The following is a 23,570-nucleotide window of genomic DNA, read 5'->3' as shown; positions in this document are numbered from 1 at the left end:
AGGTTGGGGGGCAAACTACAGATACCTTACAAAGGTCATTTCTGTTTAAACTGAAATGTGGATTTAGAATCCTAGTCTACCTGACACAGCACAATGTTGCCAGTGGTCTCAATGGTTTGATGATAAAGGAAATCGTGTAAAATGAACTAAACGCAGTGTCAAGGGGAAATGTCTAGTTCCCTTGGACTAGGTCTCAGTTTGCTTTTCCGCAGCTGTGACTCTTATTCCATTGGCCACAATGATCATTATGAATCAGGTTTTTAAGCACATGTTGTCATAACAGAAAAATTAAAACAGGCTGATGGTTTTAAAACAAGATAACATTCATGCTGTCACATCATAAGCCACTGCACGATATCAACTACTTTTTCAAGCTAAACAAAAAGCAGCCTTCTTGCTTAAACTTATTTTGAGCATAATTAAACTGACTTTTTTCACTTTATTTGTAAAGTCTAAATTCATTAAAAAATTTTTAGGAAGTAGCCTTTATCTTGGCATGAAAATGATGAGATCAATTTTTTAAAAAAGTATTTTTACAGTCTGTCTATAAAAGCAATCAATTTACAGTGCCATATAATTAAAAGCAAGGAAAATCTGTCTATGTTTACATGCATTATTCTGGAGAAAAGGGTTAAGAGCTAGAAGGCCTCTGGATTCATTCCTTCAGTAGAGCGCTTATCCAGGACACGCTCCTCCCACTGGGATCCAAATGGTCCACCACTGTGAGATCACTGTTTTCTGTCACTCAAACTTTTATTAATGCTGCTTAAAACTCTATACATTGTACACTCTGCTTAACCAGCCATGCCACACTTTGTGTTCAATCCAACCGTGTAGCATAAACTACTGTACTCAAACTACTGCTTTAAAAAAAGTATGGCAGAAACTCTCTTGCGACTTCCACTTAGACAACTCCCAACACTAACTGGTACTCCCCTTCCGGTTGTAAAACACTGCACTGCACACTGATGCCTATAACCAGTTCACACGTGCACTGACTGCTGTCCCCACGCCGCTCAGCTGTCTGCTTCACACCAGTCACTGATACTCGTTGCCTTACTTGTGTGTGCCTGTTGTATATGTTATTCTTATATAATTTAACTATATATTACATAAGCCACTGAAATGTAAATGTGAAAGAAAAGAGAAAAATGAGGTTAAAAGCTTTGAAAGAACTACATAAAGGCAAGACACTTAAGAAAAAAGAACTGCTGAAAAATTAGGTGTGGGTGAAACAACTATAAAAGGCTAGGGGAAAAAATTGTGAAAATCTAAAAGGATTCTGTATCCAGATCACTTCAAATGTATCTGGTTCTCACTCCACTTTAAGGCATTGGAAACTTAATTTTAGATGATACATTACAAGTGCGGTTTATGCAAAACAAACCATTGTTTAAGAACTTACTCTCAAAGAGTCTTGTGCCTACACGCAAAGTGAATATATATTTATATATTTTTAAGTGAAAAGTAGTATGTCCAAAGTACATATTTATATATCCTTTTAAAATGATCTTCCACTTTAACCAACTTTTTCTGATTAGCCACAAGTACCAGTCATGTCATGAGAGAGACTCCACTAACTAAAGGATCATATTCAATGGTGCTGGAATTCATCCCTTTCTCACCCTTCCAGAATCAGGGAATCTCTTTTCTTTAACTTTTGCTTTTATACTGGAGTAGAGTTGATTAACAATAGTTTCAGGTGTATAGCAAAGTCATTCAGTTATACATATACATGTGTCTATTCTTTTTCAAATTCTTTTCCCATTTAGGTTGTTACATAATATTGAGCAGAGTTCTCTGTGCTATACAGTAGGTCCTCGTTGGTTATCCATTTTAATCCCAAACCCCCTAACTCCCCCTTCCCCCAGCCCTTCCCCTGGTAACCATAAGTCCGTTTTCTAAGTCTGTGAGTCTATTTCTGGTTTGTAAATAAGTTCATCTGTATCATTTCTTTTTAGATTCCGCATATAAGCAATATCATACGATATTTCCCTTTCTCTGTCTGACTTGTTAAATCAGAATCTTGTTAAAGAGTGACTTGACCACCAACCATACTAGCTCTGCCTCTCAGCTTGCTTTCATCCTCAATCTGGTAAACATACCTTTTGTGTTGTCATCTAAATTGTTGATAAAAATATAACCCTTCTCGCTCAAAATACTTGATTTCCCATTACTCTTAAGATAAAGAAAATCCTTAATATAACCTAAATTATCTGGCTTCTACCTACCTCTCTCCACCTTCTCACCATCTCATTTTCTCACTCCTTCAGACATACAGCCTTTCCTGACTTCTCAGACTAGCACAGTTCCTCTAATTTTATACTCTCATAACACCCTGTCATAGAAATTGTCAGAAACATGAGTTTTCATTTATTTGTGTGACTGCCTCATTGTGTAGCTTCCACAGGACTGTAAATTCCACAAAACCAGGGACTATGTCCAGTTTTACTCACTTTGTATCATTAGCAAGTTCTAGAGCTGGCACACTGTAGAAACTCAAATAATGTTGAATGCATAAAAAAACAAGATAGCAAACAAAGAAAGAGCTCTGTAGCATATAGCCAAATACCCTCTTCTCAGTTGACAATTCTGATCTAAAGTTGAAGGTGGGTCTTTAGGAAAAGAAACAGTGCAAATCTGCAGTACAGACCTATATAGCTCACCCACTCTTTCCCTTTGGAGAAGGAACAATGGGCTTTCATGAAGTAATCACCTTTAATTTGGGTATTAAATATGATTCCTGACAACACTCTCTGGTGAAAGTGAGCTCAGGAAACTTAGCTGCCACCACTGTAGAAAAGGAAAATATCTTAACATGGTGACATCTGTACCTGGCCACTGCTTTGTAACCTGCCACAACTACCTAAGAACTGATTACAGTGCCTGGCCACATCCCTCTCTCATAGATAATTTAACTCGAGGAAAGATTTTTACCTTTCCACATGTGACATGAACACTGACAATCAATCCACCTGCCTTCCCCTCCATCTTTCCCTGTAGAACTTCATTCACCCCAAGTCAGCAGGGTCAGAAATGGAACCAAACAAGAAATACTCTCTTGGAACTCCACATTTCACTTGTCCTGCCCTTGGAAATTGGTACCCTTGTTAATCGGCCAGCCAAACGTACATGGTAAGTAATGCTAGGGCAGTATATGTCAAGCCCCAGGAAAACCACCATCACCGAAAGGGTTCTCAGAAGAGCAGCTTCATTTCAGTATTACCACAGCACAAACAGTACACAAAAAGCAAACACTCAAGGGGTTCAATGGTGAAACCTGACGGACCATAATTTGGTACTTGTAAAGACTCATCTGAAATATCTGATAAATTAGACCTCAGAGCTGAAGAGAAACATTACTGTCCATCCCAGTAATCCTCTAAAATCTACCCTGTGTTAAGATAGATGGACAGAAATCACCTCATTTGGACCAAAGTAGTAGATAAGTTCTACTCAGACACACACTTTAGTGAATTGAGGTTTAATCTTCTGTGTGCCACTTTTTAAAGAGACTATATACAATAAAATTATGTTTTTATTCAATAATATCTTCATATCCTTTATCAAAGATGCTAGTCTCATGATCTTATTTACTGACCACAATGAAGGAGCCATTTGATAACTTCAGCACTTGTTAAAAGTCTCTCTAGATCAGTTTTTTTTTCAAACCGTGGGCTGTGACCCATTAGTGGATGATAATATCAATTTAGTGGGTCCAACCAGCATTTTGAAACTAAAATACTAAAAAAGAACTGAATATACTAAACGTGTTTCATGAAACTTCTGTCTCCCCTTTATACACACACACATGCGTAGGTATATGTGAATGTAAACAAGTCTAAGCACATGAGAGAGGAAAAAAAGAGGGCAGTACAGAACAATGGCTAAGAACACAGACTCTGGTGCCTGACTTTGAACCCTAGATATGCTATTTAGTAACTGTACTGTAACCCTGGGCAAAACAGTAAATACAACTGTGTCTCAATTTCCTCATTAGGGACAGTAATAGTTCTTAACATCATACAGTTTGGGGATTAAATAAATTAATATAAGGATCCAGAGGAGGGCCTGGCAGATAACAAACACTACAGAAATGTTAGTGGAAAAAAAGTGTGTGTATGCGACTGCACGTCTATACACATACATAAATACACATACTGAAAAGCAATACAAAAATGTACCTATTTTGTCCTATGGGTAATAGCCAAAAAAGTTTGAAGCTACTGCTCTAGATGAATTTATATGCCTTTCCTTTTAAAAAAAAATATACAAATCATGTAGGCCAAAGAACTTTCCCTTTATACCTATCTCCTAGTAAACTCAGGGTTAAATTCAGGACTCAATTGCAGTGACTATGTCAGCCCAGATGTCTGTAACATCTATTTCACTTTCCTATTACCTTTGCTTTTGCTCTGTTTTCATCTGTTTTTGTTTTCTCTTTTTTGATTCCTTATTTTTTTTTTCTATCTTTGGAAACGCCCTTAAATCTCTTTTTTCGAAAGTTGGCAGATTTTAAACGTTGAAAGTAAAATGCACTTGATTTTACATATTTATCAAACAGAAGCACTGATTCCTAAATTCTTTTATAGAATAGATATCTTAATTACACACTAAATTCCAAATACTTAAAAAAAACCCACATAACTATAAAACTAAGTATTTCAACATAATTTTAAAATAAAAAGTGAGAGAGTGTCATGGACATATATACAATACCAAATGTAAAATAGATAGCTAGTGGGAAGCAGCCACAGAGCACAGGGAGATCAGCTCGGTGCTTTGTGTCCACCTAGAGGGGTGGGATAGGGAGGGTGGGAGGGAGATGCAAGAGGGAGGAGATATGGAGATATATGTATACATATAGCTGATTCACTTTGCTACACAGCAGCAACTAACACAACATTGTAAAGCAATTATACTCCAATAAAGATGTTAAAAAAAATTTTAATAAATAAATAAAGTAAAATAAAAACAGAATTTGAGCCATTTAATACAACCATTTTTAAAGTTAGCCCCTGTTGCCAAGATTTGTAACATCATAAAAACAAAATGTCTAAGATTAAGAAAGGTAGACTGATTAAAACAGACTATTCTTCTAACATACAAGGAAAAGCTGTGAACCCAAAACATGCTTGATTAAATACACAGATGCTAAAGGCAAACAAGAGACACAGTAAAAACACATGAAATCATAGGCGGTAATTTTTATGAAAGAGACTGAGGTAGGCCATTTGTTTTAGGTATAAACAGTTATATCCTCTCTAGAAGATATATAACACCGAGGATCTGGAAGAGACTTAATAAAAGTGCCAGGATTCTAGATGTAATCCAGTTTAAAATTTTAAACTAACCAGGGCCATTTGACTCATTTTCTTAATTACTTTGAATGGTCAAAAACCGTTGCACAGCTGAAATTAGGACCATGAAACCCGTGCCTTTTCTCACGGATGGTGTTAGCATCTAAAAAAAGGACTTAATATGTGAGAAGGTTGAAAATAAAAAATAGTTACAGGAATGATTATCTATGGATTCCATTTATGCATACTGTACTAGCTTGAATAATTAAAGACTAATTGTATAATATCTTCTAGATCAGCACTTTTTAATTTCAGAGAAAGCACTAAGACAGTACGTGCATTAGTCAAGCTAATAACTGCATGTGTGTATGTGGCCGCTGCCGACTCCTGACTATCTCCACATGGATGACCCACGTAATCCATATGGCATTTCTTATCCCTGGTCCCAGATGACTTGAAAACCAGAGATTCTGGTCCATCAGGAAAAAAGAAAAAGCCACAAAAGAAACCATGTCCCGCTGTGAGGTCTAGACTTGAATTGACTACCCATGGAATGTGATTACCAGAGGACCTTACTAAAAGGAAAATACAGGAAAACAAGGAAATATGGACGAAGAAGCACATTCATAATCATTCTGTTTATATCTCAACAAACAAGCTATTTGAGTACAAAAGGCTTGCCTCCTCACTCTTGCTCCAAAACTTCCCAGGGTTCAGGCTGAACCGAAACTGCAGCTTAGACCACATGCTGCTTAGGCTCTTCCTCTGTCCTTGCTACTCCCCTCACTCTCTCCTGAGAGCATTCCTGCAATAAATCAAGTGTGCCCAAATCCTTGTCCCAGGCTCTGCTTCTAGCAAATGTGACCTACAACAGTATCAGGAATAAGTCAAATTGTACTTATACTAGGGAGACAGTGTCAACCAACATGTTCAAATAGAATCATCTTTTGATTGTGGTATAAAACATCACAAACATTTGACCTCTAAGATTTCCTTAAACACTGAAGCAGAAGGTATAGTGGGTACACACAGATGCAAAATTATAAACCTTTTTGAATGATAATTTTGATAATTTAATGAATATAGGCTTTTAAAAGTACTATTTTAATAGGGATACTTTCCAAACACCTAAGCGAATTAAATGACAAACGATGACTAAGTCATAATACTGTTTAAAACAGTCTTTATATGCCTCAACCACAGTTTTTTTCCCTTTGATCATATGGCCAAAAAGTAGCTGTGTCTTTAAGTTGCCTAGTGCAATTCCTAGCACCATCTAGTGACAAATTACCCAGAAAAAGAAATGTGTCTTATTTAACAAATAAGATACGTTTCTGAAAAGTCTGCGGTAAAAAAATACATACGTATATATTCTAAAAGGCTGTCTTGTTGGGGATGATTTTCACAGTCTGGGACCAAGGAGCAAAGACCTATCAGAGTTAACATTTCAAGGATGCCACTTAGGCTGGGGTAAACAACCCCATAATAATCTCTCCTACTTGATAGTGTTTCCACAGAACAGCTTGCAGCATCTCCTGCTGATTACATGACCACCCCCCCGATCCCCAGCCAAAAATAAAAACAAAAAAATAAAAATCCACAGGATAAAGAAAAAGTAACCTTCTTACGAGGGCACCAGGGACTGAGGGAAACACAAATGGTTGCTGCTCAACAGACATTATGGGAGGCAAGGCCTTTTGAATCTCTCTACTCTGCCAGCACTCATTTGAAGATTTCATAAACCCAGAAATAAACATTAAATGAAGGCCATATTATTCAATTTTCAAGTTTGTACGTAATATATCGTTTTGTTAAATGCTCACCACTCTTTCCTCAGCACCCAAACAGTACTTGCCTCTTAATAAAACATGTGAATGAATGAATCCCAAGAGCAATGGGAATGAAGTGAAAGGTTTTAAATAGAGAAGTGACATGATCAAACTTATACTTAAGAAAGATCACTCTGGTTGTAGTATGGAGAACAGATTAGGAAGGAACAGCCTGAAACCCGGAAGATCTTTTGGTAGTTGCATGTCCCTATTTATTGCTGGACATATTTTAGGCTTTACAATAAAATATTTGTTAAGAAATGACTATCACTTATGTATCAAGCTAATCTGAGACATTGGTAATGCATTATACTAGCTCTTTTAGAAGGTGGCCTTCTTTCCCTTTCAGATATATAAATAGGTAAAATTTACAATATGTCAGGGAATCTAAATGTTTTATTACTCATTTTATGCATATTTTAGCATAAGACTGTTAACCTAACATACAAAAGGTTGTTCAGAACCTAAAATGTTTGAGTAGTTAAGAGAAGAAAACAAAGAAAGAAACACAGTCTTCATTTGACATATTATTTTGAATGTAATATACAAATCCACTTTTTAGAAATGCTAATAAAATTTCAACTAACATCACTTATGAAATATTTGTTAGATTTTTATTATTAGAAATATAACTTTAGTTGAAATTTCTCCCAGATATGCTAACAAAGTGACTACATGAAAGAACTAATAGGGCTTCCCTGGTGGCGCAGTGGTTGAGAGTCCGCCTGCCGATGCAGGGGACGCGGGTTCATGCCCCGGTCCAGGAAGATCTCACATGCCGCGGAGCGGCTGGGCCCGTGAGCCATGGCCGCTGAGCCTGCGCATCCGGGGCCTGTGCTCCGCAACGGGAGAGGCCACAACAGTGAGAGGCCTGCGTACCGCAAAAAAAAAAAAAAGAAAGAACTAATAATCTATCCTTAATAAGTCCTAAATAATTTTGTTTTTCTAATTTAGGGTGCAGCTTTAAAGTGGAGTTCCCTGTTGAATAAATAACCGCAAATGATGGTTATTTAGCAATTGGCAATTCATATCGATTATTTCATTGATATTATCACAACATTGTGAGATAGGTACTATTAACTTAGGCCAATAGGCACTTAGGCTCACAGAGTTCATGTGATTTACCCAAGGAACACCAGTAGGCAATGATAATGTCAAGATTCAAACCTGAGTCTTCTAAGTCATCCTTGATATCCAAGTACTTCTCAACTATGAATGCACCAAAATTAGAAGAGAAAAATCAACTCAGCTGCACCCTTTACAGTTACAGGACAAAATTTATCTTTTTTTGCCATAATGACAAAAAATCTCTGAAGTACAGATCTAGTATGATGAATAAAGAAAATTCAAAGAGAATACATGTTCCACTTCATTAAGCATCAGAATTACGAGTAATGCACACAATGGGTACATTTAAAGACTTTCTTCTCTACTTAGACAGATGTCTCAAAGAAAGCAAAATCGTTAAAAGGAAGGCAGCAGAAAAGGAGAGAAATTAGAAAGAATCATTACTCCCACAAGCAACAAAATTTCATCATGAAACAAAATAATTCTAAAAGATGAACCAAAGATACTTCCTGAATTTGGGAGTATCAACCTCAAGAACAACACTAGAGACAAAAGCATGAATTATATACTTGTTAGACTATTATTATACTTCATACTGTTATGGGCTATGGGGAGGGAGGAGGGAAATAGGGTTGGAAACATATATAAGGATGATCTTAAGAGTTCGCAATCTAGAGGAAAAATATAGCAGATGTGAAGGAAGATTCAGAGAACCACTCACTGCCATTTCTCTACCAAGGACTTTCAGTGCCACAATTCAGAGAATGAAGCAATTCAGAATGATTCGGATAGGTGGAAAAGAGAAGGAGAACTAAGGTAGGGGAACAAGATACGGCAGGGCCTCAGAGGATGGGAAAGTACACATTATTATAGGGGAGTAAAAGAAAATCAACCAGACTAGTAAGTAGGTGGAATATTGGGGTAACTGGAGAAAAAATACAGAGCTAAGCCTGAAAGTAAGGCAAGAATTTGGACTTAATAACTAGGAAGAAAGCACTATAAGTTCTGAAACAGGAGAATAGCATGATAATGTTGAATTTTAATGAGGCTGCATATTATTTATAACAGAATATGTATAAAATGCATAAAATGGAAGAGAGAACTTGCAGAAAGACCAATTTTGAAAACCTTAACAACAATCCATGTATAAGGTAATATGAGCCATGGCACTACGAACAGAAAAGGTAAATCCAAGGGTCATTTTGAAAGAAAAATTATAGGATTTTGTGAGAAACAAGAAAAAAAGTCAAAATAGAGAAGGATCAAAAATTATTTCCAAGTTTCTAGCTCAGGAAACTAATTAACAAGATTAGCATAGATCAAAAGAAACAAGATAGCTGAAAAGATATAAATCAATACTCTGAGTAAAAGAGAGATATTTTTCATGAATATTACATGTATTTAAGTATGAGATCAAAAAGTAAATCTTTCATTTTCCAATATTCTACAAAGTCTTCAAGATATTGGATGAATAGCATTTTTTCTGGTTCAAAATACATAAAACTTAAATCATCAGAAGAGTTCTCAGTTTCACTTCCAAAGAAAGCCTGACATGACACATAAAGACATCTGATGAGGCTTTTCTATTATCCTAAGTAGTTCTGGAAAAAATTAGCTTAAAAAGGTAATGAAACTGAAATTTTTGAATAAAAATTGAGATTTTATTATATTCATAATAAAAGTTTCCACCTACTCCATTTAGTCATCAAAACTGTGATTTTAAATACAGAAACACCTACAATGACACTTCTTAGTTATTCCATCTTCTCATAAGAGCAAGAAACTGTCAGCTGACGAAAAGGAAAAGCAATATCCATGGCTAACGAACCAGTTACAGGAAGAAGCATGAAATGAAAATGCAAGTAAAGCATTACTGGTAAACTCTTTTCTCACCTTTGCAGAATTATCTTAAAGATCTGCCTATGATAGAGCCACTCAAAAAGTTGAGGTAAATAATGAGACAAAGTGTTATATATGTTGAAAGAAAACACATACAAGGTTTGTCTTATAAATCTGATATTAAATTTAAAATGTTTTTTAATTAAAAGAATTTTTAACTGACCTGTAATTTTTCTTCCTCATACTCTGTGTGTTTTTGGAATCAAGGTTATACTAGCCTTGTACAATGAGTTGGAAGAAATAACTCCACTTTTTCTGTCCTCTGAAAGAATTTGTGGAAGATTAGAATTATCTATGCCTTGAATGTTTGGCAAAACTCATTTTTGAAACTGTACCAAGTGTTTTCCTAGCAGGAAGATTTTTACTTACTGACCAATTTCTTTAAGAATTATAGGACTGGGCTTCCCTGGTGGCACAATGGTTAAGAATCTGCCTGCCAGTGCAGGGGACACGGGTTTGAGCCCTAGTCCAGGAAGATCCCACATGCCGTGGAGCAACTAAGCCCGTGCGCCACAACTACTGAGCCTGCGCTCAAGACCCCAGGAGCCACAACTACTGAAGCCCGTGTGCCTAGAGTCCATGCTCCACAACAAGAGAAGCCACTGCAATGAGAAGCCCACACAGTGCAATGAAGGGTAACCCCCGCTCGCCACAACCAGAGGAAAAGGCAGCACACAGCAACGAAGACCCAACACAGCCAAAAAAAAATCATTAATTAAAAAAAGAATTACAGGACTATTCAGGTTTTCTATTCTTTTTTCAATCAATTTGGTCTCTTACACATTTCAAGATTCACGTGCATGTTAAAATTTGAGGAACACTACCTCAGACCACTAAATTCCTATCAACGCCCAAATTATGTGCTATTTTTGTCCAATATTTCAATTTTCTTTTTTTAACCCCACAAATTCGACATTTCAACTATGGTTTTACACAGTCAATATTGTTTAGATCTTCTTTATTCACCAACACTTTTTTCATCCTAGAATCTCTCCTGAGATCACTTTCCTTCTCCCTAAAATTATATCCTTTAGAAATTCTTTTAGTGAGGATGTACTGGTGGAAAACACACTAGCTTTTGTGTGTCTGAAAATGTCTATTTTGCCCTCACTTTTGGAAAACAGTTTTGCTGGGTTTGCAATTCTAAATTGACAGTTATTTTTTCTGGGCATTTTGTAGATATTCTTCCACTCTCCTACGGCATTCATGCTTGCTGTTGAAAAATCATTTGTTAATCTACTCATTATTCCTCTATAAATATGCCTTTTCTCTCTGGTTGCTTTTAGGGTATTTCTCTGTCTCTGATGTTCATCAGTTTCTCTGATGTATCTAGGTAATAATTTCTTTATACTTGTCTGCTTGGGATTTTCTGTTTCCTAGATCTGCAAATTTATATGCTTAATCAATCCTAGAAAATTCTCAGCTATTATCTCTTTGAATAGGACTTCTCCCCACTCTACTGGCTCTTTCTGGTATTCTGATTAGACAAATTTATATGCTGACAAGACCAGCCACATAATTGGCAGGCTCAGTGCAAAATGAAAATGTGGGGTGCCTTGTTCATGAATTATTTAGAATTTCAGAACAGTGAAAGCAGAGCATTAAACCAAACATGAGGCTCTTCTAGTGCAGGGATCTCTGCACCTGCACAAGTCATATGCCCATGAGTTCCTGACTTCAGAGCAGCGAGAACAGTGATAGCAAAAACTGAGAAGGCACAAGGAAGTATAAAGCAGAATATCAAGATCACCTAACATCTCACCACCCAGGGACAGCCACACTGTTATCATCTTGGTGCACAGATCAGAGATTTTTCTATATATTTACATGTAGACATTTATTCACACAATTTTTATACTATGGAAATGGTATATTGTACATTCTCTTCTATAGTCTTTTCTCAAATTTATTACATTATGGAGATCTTTTAAAAATGTTAGTAAATACAGATCATTTCAATCCTATTGTACAGATAACAGAACATATAGATGCGTGTTCATTTAACCAAATTCATGCCATTAGGTTTCCAAAGAGTCTTGAACTTTTCATTATTAAAAGTGATGAGCATGGACTATCAATAAAGTTGAGTGAGGATTGACTGAATCAATCAGTATAAAGCACTTCACAGAGTACTTGGCAAGTAGCAAGCTCTCCATAAATGTTAGTGGTTTTTTAAAAATATTGTGTCCTGTGTAAAAACTGAATTAATTTACATTCCCAACAGCAGGGTAAGAGAGATTGGTTTTTCTTGATCCTTACCAATTCCTTTAAATTTTGCCTTTTGTATTTCTTTACCAATTCCTTTAAATTTTGCCTTTTGTATTTCTTCTATGAATGCTTTGTTCACATTCTTAGTTCTCCTGTTGGATTCCTGATGCTTTTTAAAGATTAACTGATTTCTGTATTGGGGATATCAATCCTTTGTCATAAGGATATCAAGTACTTTTTTTTCCTTAAAAAAAAAAGAATTAAGACTTACCTCCAGTTCCTAGGACCTTTAGGAGCTCGAAATTTTCAATCCCCACCTTCTCTGCATGTCCTGTTAAATTAGCTAAAAAAGAAAGAGAAAAAAAAATAATTAAGGGGATCAGCAATAGGAGGGGGCCCACAGGGGCTTCCTGAGGTACCAGCAGTGTTTTATTTCTTGAGTTGGGTGGTTAAACCAGGATTCACTTTATAATTATTCGTTAAAATGTACAGCTATGTTCTGTGTAATTTTCTGTATGTTACATATTATGATAAAACATTTTTTATTTAAAATTTTTTTAAATTACTGATTTGTTTTTGTGGGGTTTTTTAAAAAAACTTTTTTTGGGGGGGCTGCACCGGGTCTTAGTTGCAGCACGTGGGATCTTCATTGCAGCATGTGGACTCCTAGTTGTGGTATGCAGACTTCTTAGTTGCGGCATGCGAACTCTTAGTTGCGGCATGCATGCAGGATCTCGTTCCCTGACCAGGGATGGAACCCGAGCCCCCTGCATTGGCAGCGCAGAGTCTTACCCACTGGGCCACCAGGGAAGTCCCACAATAAAACTTTTTTTAGAATTCAGTAACTATATAACATTTGTATCAAAGGTTAACATAAAAATAAAGTGCTCTACTTTATTAAAATAAAGACTCTCTAAAAGTCTAAAGTCTTTAAAAATAAAGACTCTCGGGGCTTCCCTGGTGGCACAGTGGTTGAGAGTCTGCCTGCCGATGCAGGGGACACGGGTTCATGCCCCGGTCCGGGAAGATCCCACATGCCGCGGAGCAGCTGAGGCCATAACAGTGAGAGGCCCGCGTACCGCAAATAAATAAATAAAGACTCTCTACTGACCAGATAATCTGAAAATGAACACAAATTCTAACATGTAGATAGATATGTAGTAGAGAGAAAATTGGACAGATTTAGAAGATGCATTCATTTATGCAAACAAATATTTACTGATTATAAATGCCATTCCCAGGCTCTAGGCTGGACTCCACTCCCATTTCTGTCACCAAGCACTTGAACATGATGTAGCCTGAACTGATTACCTGACCACCCTGCATCTCAGTTCCCTCATCTTTGAGGTGAAAGCACTGGTCTCAGTGAATTCTAAGATCTCTGCCAGCTCTAAAATTCTAGGACTATGTTTAAAAATATAAACTCTTCAAAGACATATTCTGTAGTAAATAAACAAAATTAGGATACCTTATAAATGAGCATCTTCCAGAGCATACTCCAATGAATTCTGATCCTATCCTATGAAATGTTAATAGGTGTTATGTTTGGGGGGAAGGTGGGGAAAGAGTGCTCTGGTTGAATAAATTTGGAAATAGCTTAAACAAGGTTTAACAAGTTTCTTTAACACTGAACCTCACAGATCCTGCACCATAAAAAATGCATGTGGATCTTCAAGATTGCGATACTTATATTTGACAAATTTATTGGACCATGAATTACTTTTTATGGTAATAACCTATTCATATTGTGTGAACCAGCATTCTGTGATAAGAAAGACATGATTAAGAAAGGCTTGGTCCAAATCCTAGTTCTACCACTTAAAAGCTCTGTGACCTTGAACAAATTACTTAATTTCTCTGTGTTTCATATCCCTGTAGTGTAAAATGGGGATAATAAAAATTCCTACCCTCAAAGCATATTGGTGTCTACAATTTACTTTGAAATGCATTTTTATTGGGTTGGCCGAGAGGTTTGTTCTTTTTTTTCCACAAGATGGCTCTAGTAGCACTTAGTTGTCTTTAACTTCATTCAAAACAGTTTTGTTAGATTGTATGTGACAGCTGTCATATCAGCATGCATTTAAAAAAAGACATTAAAATTGCTGAATTTTTGTGTAGCCATTTTAATATTGAAGATGGAAGAAAAAAGCAACATTTTCAGCATATTATGCTTTATTATTTCAAGAAAGGTAAAAACGCAATTGAAACACAAAAAAAAGCTTTGTGCAGTGTATGGAGAAGGTGCTGTGACTGGTCGAACGTGTCACAAGCGGTTTGTGAAGTTCCGTGCTGGAGATTTCTCGTTGGATGATGCTCCACGGTTGGGTAGACCAGTTGAAATTGGTAAGGATCAAATTGAGACATTGACTGAGAACAGTCAACATTATAGCATGTGGGAGATAGCCAACATACTCAAAATATCCAAACTGAGCGCTGAAAATCATTTGCACCAGCTTGGTTATATTCATCGCTTTGATGTTTGGGTTCCACGTAAGTTAAGTGAAAAAAATCTTCTTGACCGTATTTCCGCATGTGATTCTCTACTTAAATGTAATGAAAACGTTCCGTTTTTAAAACAATTGTGATGGGCAATGAAAAGTGGATACTGTATAATAATGCGGAACGGAAGAGATCGTGGGGCAAGCGAAATGAACCACGACAAACCACACCAAAGGCCGGTCTTCATCCAAAGAAGGTGATGTTGTGTATATGGTGGGATTGGAAGGGAGTCCTCTATTATGGGCTCCTTCTGGAAAACTAAACGATTAATTCCAACAAGTACTGCTCCCAATTAGACCAACTGAAAGGGGCACTCGACAAAAAGCGTCCAGAATTAGTCAACAGAAAATGCATAATCTTCCATCAGGATAATGCAAGACCACGTGTTTCTTTGATGACCAGGCAAAAACTGTTACAGCTTGGCTGGGAAGTTCTGATTCATCCACAGTATTCACCAGACACTGCACCTTCGGATTTCCATTTATTTTGGTCTTTACAAAATTCTCTTAATGGGAAAAATTTCAATTCCCTGGAAGACTGTAAAAAGCATCTGGAACAGTTCCCTGCTCAAAAAGATAAAAAGTTTTGGGAAGATGGAATTATGAAGTTGCCTGAAAAATGGCAGAAGGTAGTGGAACAAGAGGGTGAATATGTTGTTCAATAAAGTTCTTGGCGAAAATGAAAAATGTGTCTTTTATTTTTGCTTAAAAACTGAAGGCATTTTTTGGCCAACCAAATAAAAGGATGGATTGATGGACACATATAGATATGGACAGATATGTGATAAAGAAAATACAACAAAATGTTAACTGCAGAATCTGGATAGTGAGTGTAAGGATATTCAGCATACAACTCTCAAATTCTCTTTATTACATTTGAAAATGTTCATAATAAAATGGCACATAATAAAATAATACCTACCTCATTGGGTTGTGATGAGGATTGTATGAGCTTAATTCACACAGTGTTTGCTGTGTTCCAATAATATTATTAGTGTTTGTAAATAAATTAATGCTTTGGGACTACAATTTTATGAAAATTAGACCCAACTAAGAACTTCTAAAATTAAAAGTTTCAGGGCGATAAGTAATTTCAGTGTCTTTCTGATTTAACTAAACATAACTTTAAAAAATATTTTTAATTGTGGTTAAAAACACATAACACAAAATTTACCATATTAACCATTTTGAAGCATCAATACAGTAGTGTTAACTATAGGTACATTGCTTACAACAGATCTCTAGAATTTTTTCACCTTGCAAAACAAACTCCATTGAACCATTCCTCTTTTCCCTCTCTTCCAAGCTCCTGGGAACCACCATTCTACTTTCAGTTCCTAAGAGTTTGACTATTCATGCATAATTTCATAGTGGGAACAAATCAGTGTACATGGCCCTGCCTCAAGCTCACACTGGCTTCAATATAAATCTAAAACGAATACCAAAAACATAGGTAGTATCTTAAAGTAAACACACAACAGCATATCCTCCTGTAGTATGTCAAGCAAGCTATAGTAAAAGTGAAGCTCACAGGAAACCATCACTTTTGAAATAATGATTTGGCTCTAATTGAATGTTAAATTCTGTTATTTTACTGTGCAAGATTTTTGCAGTTTAAGACATTATTGAAGAGTCAAATGTTACAAATTATCAATCCTGTTTCTCGCTGTTAGGAGCCATCTTTTATTTACTGTGAGATGTGTATAGGCCCAGCTTTCCAAAAGCATTGTCCAAATACTATTTCTCCCATATCTATATTTGCAGCTGGACTAGGAAGACAAGGAACTATCTTTTGATACACAGACACTTCAGCCTTTCTACACTAACCACAGAATTATTCTCAGAGGAAATTAAAAGAGGCCACAGATTAATTACACTTGGTTCTACAAAGCATACCATCCTGGAAAGCCTGATCATTCACAAAGATTGTTCATATAATCTGTGACGGCCTGCTTTTGTTCATAATCTACTACCTCTATTATTTGGTTTCTGACATAAATTAACACTTTGTCTGCAAAGGGAGCTCAAGGCTTCCCCAACCTCCAATCCTGGGGAGAAGGAATTGACAGAGCTCAAGATGAACAGCACTGATGCCTTCGGTATTTGGGGAAGGAGTCGTCACAGTGGTAAATGTTTCCCCAGGAGGAGGAGGTTAGCTCTGCTTTCTTCAAGGTATGTACTCTTTGGAATCTCCTCTCTTGGCCTTAGCTGTGGACGAGTTTATTTACTCTTTGTATTGCTTTTCTATCAAAATTGTTACCAGGTGGCTGGTGAGTTAAGGTAGAGCTTGGGAGAGGGTCTTCCCTCCCTCATACCTTAAGCCCCAGGTCCTAGGAATTCTGGGTTTGAAAAGAGTTTAGCCCTAGGCTTATAAAAACACACTTTATCCACCTCGAGTTTCTCCGAGAATTTATCTTTCCTGGCCTTTCCTTGATTAAGAATGGTTAGATTCCAGTGAACAAGCTTAGAGAGTAGTATCTGCTTAGGGCAAAGGGCCCCTGTGGCCCAGTGCAGCTCACCAGGTCAATGATTCACTCTGGGGTAAGGGACCAAAGATCAAGCTTGACAAAATGTACTCCTTTGCTTTACTCTGTCTTATCTTAACCTCAGTTGGGGCCCAAGCAGATGCAATAGGGTTTTTTACCCAAAGTTCATAGCTTACATTAGGGTTCACTCTTGGTGTTGTACGTTCTATGGGTTTGGACAAATGAATCCACCATTGTAGTATTTATATCATTCAGAGTAGTCACTGCCCTAAAAATCCTCTGTGCAGGTTTTTGTGTGGACATGAGTCTTCAACTCCTTTGGGTAAATATGAAAGAGCACAACTGCTGAGTCATATTGTAAGAGTACATTTAGTTTTATAAGTAACTACCAAACCATCTTCCAAAGTGGCTATATCAACTCTGCGTTTACACCAACAGTAAATGAAAGTTCCAGTTGCTCTACATCCTCACTACCGTTTGGTTTCATCAGTGTTCTGAATTTTGGCCATTCTAATAGCTGTGCAATGGTATCCCACTGTTGCTTTAATTGGCATTTCCTTGGTAACATATGATGTGGAATATCTTTTCATATGCTCATTTGCCATCTGTGTATTTTTGTTGGTGAGGTGTCTGCCAAAGTTATTGGCCCAGTTTTTTCAATCAAGTTGTTTATTTTCTTATTGTTGAGTTTTAAGAGGTCTTTGTATATTCTGGACAAGTCACTTATCAGATAATGTCTTTTGTAAATGTTTTCTTCCAGTATGTGACTTGTCTTCTCAGTCTCTTGACATTGTCTTTTGCAGAGCAGAATTTTTGAATTTTAGTAATTTTGATAAAGTCCAGCTTATCAATTCTTTCTTTCATGGATCATGCCTTTGGTGGTGTACCTAAAAAGTCATCACCATACCCAAGGTCATCTAGGCTTTCTCTATGTTATCTTCTAGGACTTATAGTTTTATGTTTTATTTAGGTCTGTAATATACTTTGAGTTAATTTTTGTGAAGGATGTAAGGTCTGTGCCTAGATTCAATATTTTGCATGTAGATGTCCAGTTGTTCCAGCATCATTTGCTGAAAAGACTATCTTTGTTCCACTATATTCTTTGTCAAAAATCACTTGACTATATTTATATAGGTCTATTTCTGGGCTCTCCAGCCTGTTCCTGTCTATTCTGTCCTCAATAACACACTTTCTTAATTACTATAGCTTGATAGTAAGTCTTAAAGTAGTGGGTAGTGTCAGTCGCCTGACGGTTCTTCTCCTTTAATATTGTGTTGGCTATTCTGGGTCTTCTGCCTAACCATGTAAACTTTAGAATCAGTTTATTGATCCTCACAAAATAATGTACTTGGATTTGATTGGGACTGCATTGAATCTGTAGATCAAATCTGTAGACCGAGTTGGGAAGAACTGACATCTCAACAATATGGAGTCTTTCTATCCATGAACATGGAATATCTCTCCGTTTATTTAGTTCTTCTTTAGTATCCTTCAACAGAGTTTTGTAGTTTCCTCATATAGATCTTGTACATATTTTGTTAGATTTATACCTAAGTATTTCATTTCGAGGGGGTGTGCAAATTTAAATGGCACTGTGTTTTTAATTTCAAATTCCACTTGTTCATTGCTGGTAGGTAGGGAAGTGATTGACTTTTGGTTATCAATCTTGTGTCTTAAAACTGTAATAAAGCTGTAATCTCTTATTAGTTTCAGGAGGGGCTTTTGTTGTTGTTGATTCTTTCAAATTTTCTACATTCTCAATGTGCTTTTAATTTGCATTTTCTTGATGACATGTTGAACATCTTTTCATGGGTCTATTAGTCATTTGTATTTTTGTGTGTGTGGGAATTGTCTGCTCAAATCTTTTGTCCATGTTTTTATAGTGTTGTTTGTGTCTTAACTGCTGAGTTTTAAGAGTTCTTCACATATTTTAAATAAAAGTATTCTGGCAGACACATGTTTTGCAAATGTATTCTCCATTCTATAGCTTGGCTTTTTATTTTCTTAATTTTGTCTTTTTAAAAGCAAATTTTAAAAATTTTGATGAAGTCCATTAATTTATTTTTACAGTCTATGCCTTTTGGATTCTAAGAAATCATTGGCTACCCAATGTCACAAAGATATTTGCAAAAATGTTCTTCTAGAAATTTAGTAGTTTTAGTTCTTACATTTAAGTCTATGATCCAATTTGAGTTAACTTTCTTGTATAATGTGAGGTAAGGATCAAGGTTCTTTTTTTTCTCATACAGGTATCTAGTTGTTCAAATACCATTTAACAAAAAAAAAAAAAAAAGAAAGAAAAGAAACCCTCTATTTTTTTTACCATTGATTTATGCTGGCTCATTTGTCAAAAATCAATTGACCATATAAGTATGGGTTTATTTCAGAACTCTCTTTTCTGTACCAATGGTCTATGTGTAGCCTCATGCCAGCAGCTCACTGCCTTGGTTATCATAAGTCTTGAAATCAGGTAATATAAATCCTCCCATCTTGATCTTCTTTTTCAAGATTGTCTTGTGTTTTGTTATAAATTTTAGAATTAGGTTTTCAATTTCTATGCAAGAAACCCTGCTAGGATTTTGTCTAGAGTGTTTAATTATAAACATTTATTTTCATCTAAACTACTAGATTAATAGTTTAACCTATTAACAATCTAATATAATTATTGGTATGGCTGGATTTGGGTCTACCATTTCTGTTGTTTGGTCCCATGTTCCTACTTTCCTGACTTGTGAAAAAAATACTTGAATGTTTTTAAGAATTTAATTTCAATTTTCTCACTCATAATTTAGCTCTACTTCTGCATTATTTGTGTAGTTGTTGATCTAAGGAGTACAATATACATCTCTATTCACAGTCCTCTTACAGTTAAAAAAGTATCATTTCACATAAAATATAGAAACCTTGCAATCATCCTTCCCGGTACAGCCATCATACATTATATGGGATTTATAACATCTTCTACATATGTTATAAACTTCACAGACAATGTTATGAGTTTTGCTTATATGATACATTTTATAAAGAAATAAAGAAGAAAGAGACAGACTTTTGCACTTCTCCAGATACTTATCATTTCTGATGGTCTTTCTTTTCCAAGGATCCAAAACTCTATCTGGTATCACTTTTCTTCAACCTTGAAGAATATCCTTTGACATTTATTTCTGTATTACGAGTGATGAATTTTCTGAGTTTTATCTTAAAGAGTCATTCTTTTACCTTTATCTAAATTTTTTATTGAGATATAATTAACATACCATAAATTCATCCTTTTAAAGTATATAATTCAATGTTTTTTAGTATGTTCACAAGGTTGTGTCATTGTCACCACTATCTAATTCCAGAATCATCTTCACTGTTGAAGGATATTTTCCTTTGATATAGAATCAAAGGAAAATATCCAGGCTTTTTTTTCTCCTTTCAGCACTTTAAACATGTCCTTCCACCCTCCTGGTTTATGACATAAGGTCAGTCATTACGTGGATTATTGCTCTTCTGTCTGAAATGTGTTATTTTTCTCTTACTGCTTTCAACATTGCTCTTTATCTTTGGCTTTCAACGGTTTTGCCATGATGTGTCTTTTTTTTTTCTTTTCTTTTTAAAATTTTTATTGGAGTATAGTTGATTTACAATGTTGTGTTACTTTTTGCTGTACCTCAAAGTGAATCAGTTCCACATATACACTTATCCACTCTCTTTTAGATTCCTTTCCCATATAGGTCATTACCATGTATTGAGTAGAGTTCCCTGTGCTATACAGTAGGTCCTTATTAGTTATCTATTTTATGTATAGTAGTGTGTATATGTCAATCCCAATCTTCCATTTTTATCCCTCCCCCCTTCCCCCCTGATAACCATAAGATTGTTTTCTACATCTGTAACTCTATCTGTGTTTTGTAAATAAGTTCATTTGTACCGTTTTTTAAGGTTCCACATATAAGTGATATCATATGATATTTGTCCCTCTGTCTGACTTACTTCACTCAGTATGACTATCTAGAGGTCCATGTTACTGCAAATGGCATTTATTTCATTCTTTTTTATGGTGGAGTAATACTTCATTGTATATATGTACCACTTCTTCTTTATCCATTCCTCTGTCAATGGACATTTAGGTTGCTTCCAGCTATGATGTGTCTTGATGTGGACTTCTTTGGGTTCATTCATCCTGGCATTCACTGAGTATCTTATATCTGTAAATTTCTGTTTTTCATCAAATTTGGGGAATTTTTGCCTTAATTTTTAAATATTTGTTCTATCCCATTCTCTCTCCTCACCTTCTTAGATTCCAATTGCATGTATGTTGGATTGATACTACTGAAGAGGTCCCTGATACCCTATTCATTTTTTTCTAATATGCTTTCTCTCTGTTCTTCACATTAGTTGATTTCTATTGTTCCATCTTCAAGTTCACTTACTTTTCCTTCTGGCATCTCTATTCAATTGTTAAATCCGTCCAGTGGATTTTTAAATTTCAAATATAGTATTTTTCATTTCTAGAACTTCCATGTGGTTCTTTTTCACTGTTTCTATTTATCTGATAAGATTTCTTATTTTTTCACTCACTGAAAGTATGTCGTTTTATTTCATTGAGGATACTGTAAGAGCTGCTTTAAAATTCTTGTCTGCTATTGCCAATATCTCATTCATCTCAGGCTGGGATTCAGTTGTTTTTATTTCCTCCTGGGATATATTACATTTTCTTGATTCTTCATACTTAGGGTAATTTTGGATTGTACCCTTAACATTAACCCTTAAATGTTAATTGTGAAAATTCTAGATTGTTATTCTTTCTCCAACAAGAGTTGTTTCTTTTGTTTTAGCAGGCAAATATCTTGGATTGGCCTGGCTTGACTTGAATTACAAATCTGTTTCTTAGAAGGCAGCTCTAGGCCAGTTCAGATTTCTTTTGTATTTAGCTGAGTTCTGAGTCTGTTGTACTCATGCATGGTTAGAAGTCACTCAGAGGTGTATGTACAAATTTTGTACACAAAATTTGAGGACTCTCCCTCTTCTAAGGCTCTTCTCCTTCTGGAATTCCTTCACTATCTTCAGTAGCCAAGTTTCTATGACTTTAGTTTTCCAGCTTCTCTGACCAGAGAGACTATTGTTTTTTTACCAGAGTCCAAAGAATACGGCCTGTACTTACCCAGAAACTAAAATTAGTGAAAAGGCAATGATTCCTTCCTCCCCTCCTACAACTGTGTACTCCCCATAAGAGTCTATCTGCTTCTGTTCACTCTCAAGTGCCTTAAACATTGCTTTTTCTATTAAGTTCAGTTTTTATAGTTGTTTTCTGCAAAGTAATTCTCTAGTAGGGGGTCTTATTCTGACATTACAAGAAGCAAAAGTCTTCCTACAGTCAACATTATAATAGTAATATCTGCTTTTCACTTCAGCTACTGCCCTAGGAAGTTAACTTCAAAGAGCAAATAAAATTTTAAAGGTGACATGACATAGGCCCATCTCAAGGATCTTGAACTTAATAGCCATATGATTCTTTCTTTTACATAATATCTGTTAGACAAAGTTAAGTGATCACACATATTGAAGCAAATCTTTAGGAAGCTCTATCATATTTAGGCATGGGGGAATATTTGTTAATTAAAAGTTTTTTTTGTTTTTTTTTTTTTTTGTGCGGTACACAGGCCTTTCACTGTTGTGGCGTCTCCCGTTGCGGAGCACAGGCTCCGGACGTGCAGGCCCAGCGGCCATGGCTCACAGGCCTAGCCGCTCCGCGGCACGTGGGATCTTCCTGGACCGGGGCACAAACCCATGTCCCCTGCATCCGCAGGCGGACTCTCAACCACTGCACCACCAGGGAAGCCCTAAAAGAGTTTTTTCATTGTGTTAATGAAAAGACACATAAAAGCACATGGTAAATACGATGTTATACAGAATCCAAGCAATGACAAACATATATTCAAGCATGTGAGTCTAGGAGTCGAAATGGTTCTCATTTCTCTATTATTATCTTTCATTGTAATTAATTCTAATTGTAATTAGAAGTCTTTGAACATGAAAGTCTAAAAATAAACTACATTTCTCTTAATTAAATTGTTAACCTAAGAGCAAGAGCTCAAACTTCCCAGCAACACTACTAACATTTATTAGAACAAGACTTAAAATATTTACACACTTTTTCATCCTAGAAGTGCAATAAACATCAGCCATTTCTGAGTCATTCACATGCCTTGGTAAAGTCCAAAATGATACGCTGATTAGATGGTTTGGAGCTACCTGGATGCCTGGGACCAGACTGTACCAGAAATAGGCCTGGGG

The 23,570-nt window shown here is 36.1% G+C and overlaps 1 protein-coding gene across 2 annotated transcripts in view; it reads right to left on the bottom strand.

Moving 5' to 3' along the window:
* Nucleotides 1-23,570, bottom strand: part of RPS6KA5 (ribosomal protein S6 kinase A5) — a 174,909-nt gene that overhangs the window by 104,046 nt on the left and 47,293 nt on the right. For both annotated transcript variants that reach the window (XM_024736245.1, XM_024736246.1), the window contains exon 2: nt 12,576-12,647. In XM_024736245.1, coding sequence (XP_024592013.1) covers nt 12,576-12,647 — 72 coding nt within the window. The remainder of the gene's footprint in view (nt 1-12,575; nt 12,648-23,570) is intronic.

The sequence above is a fragment of the Neophocaena asiaeorientalis genome, unplaced genomic scaffold (assembly GCF_003031525.2).
Source record: "Neophocaena asiaeorientalis asiaeorientalis breed wild unplaced genomic scaffold, Neophocaena_asiaeorientalis_V1.1 scaffold152, whole genome shotgun sequence".
In the NCBI taxonomy this organism is placed as follows: domain Eukaryota; kingdom Metazoa; phylum Chordata; class Mammalia; order Artiodactyla; family Phocoenidae; genus Neophocaena; species Neophocaena asiaeorientalis.
Note: the sequence above shows the minus strand (reverse complement) of the source record. Positions and strands in the feature narration are given on the sequence as shown.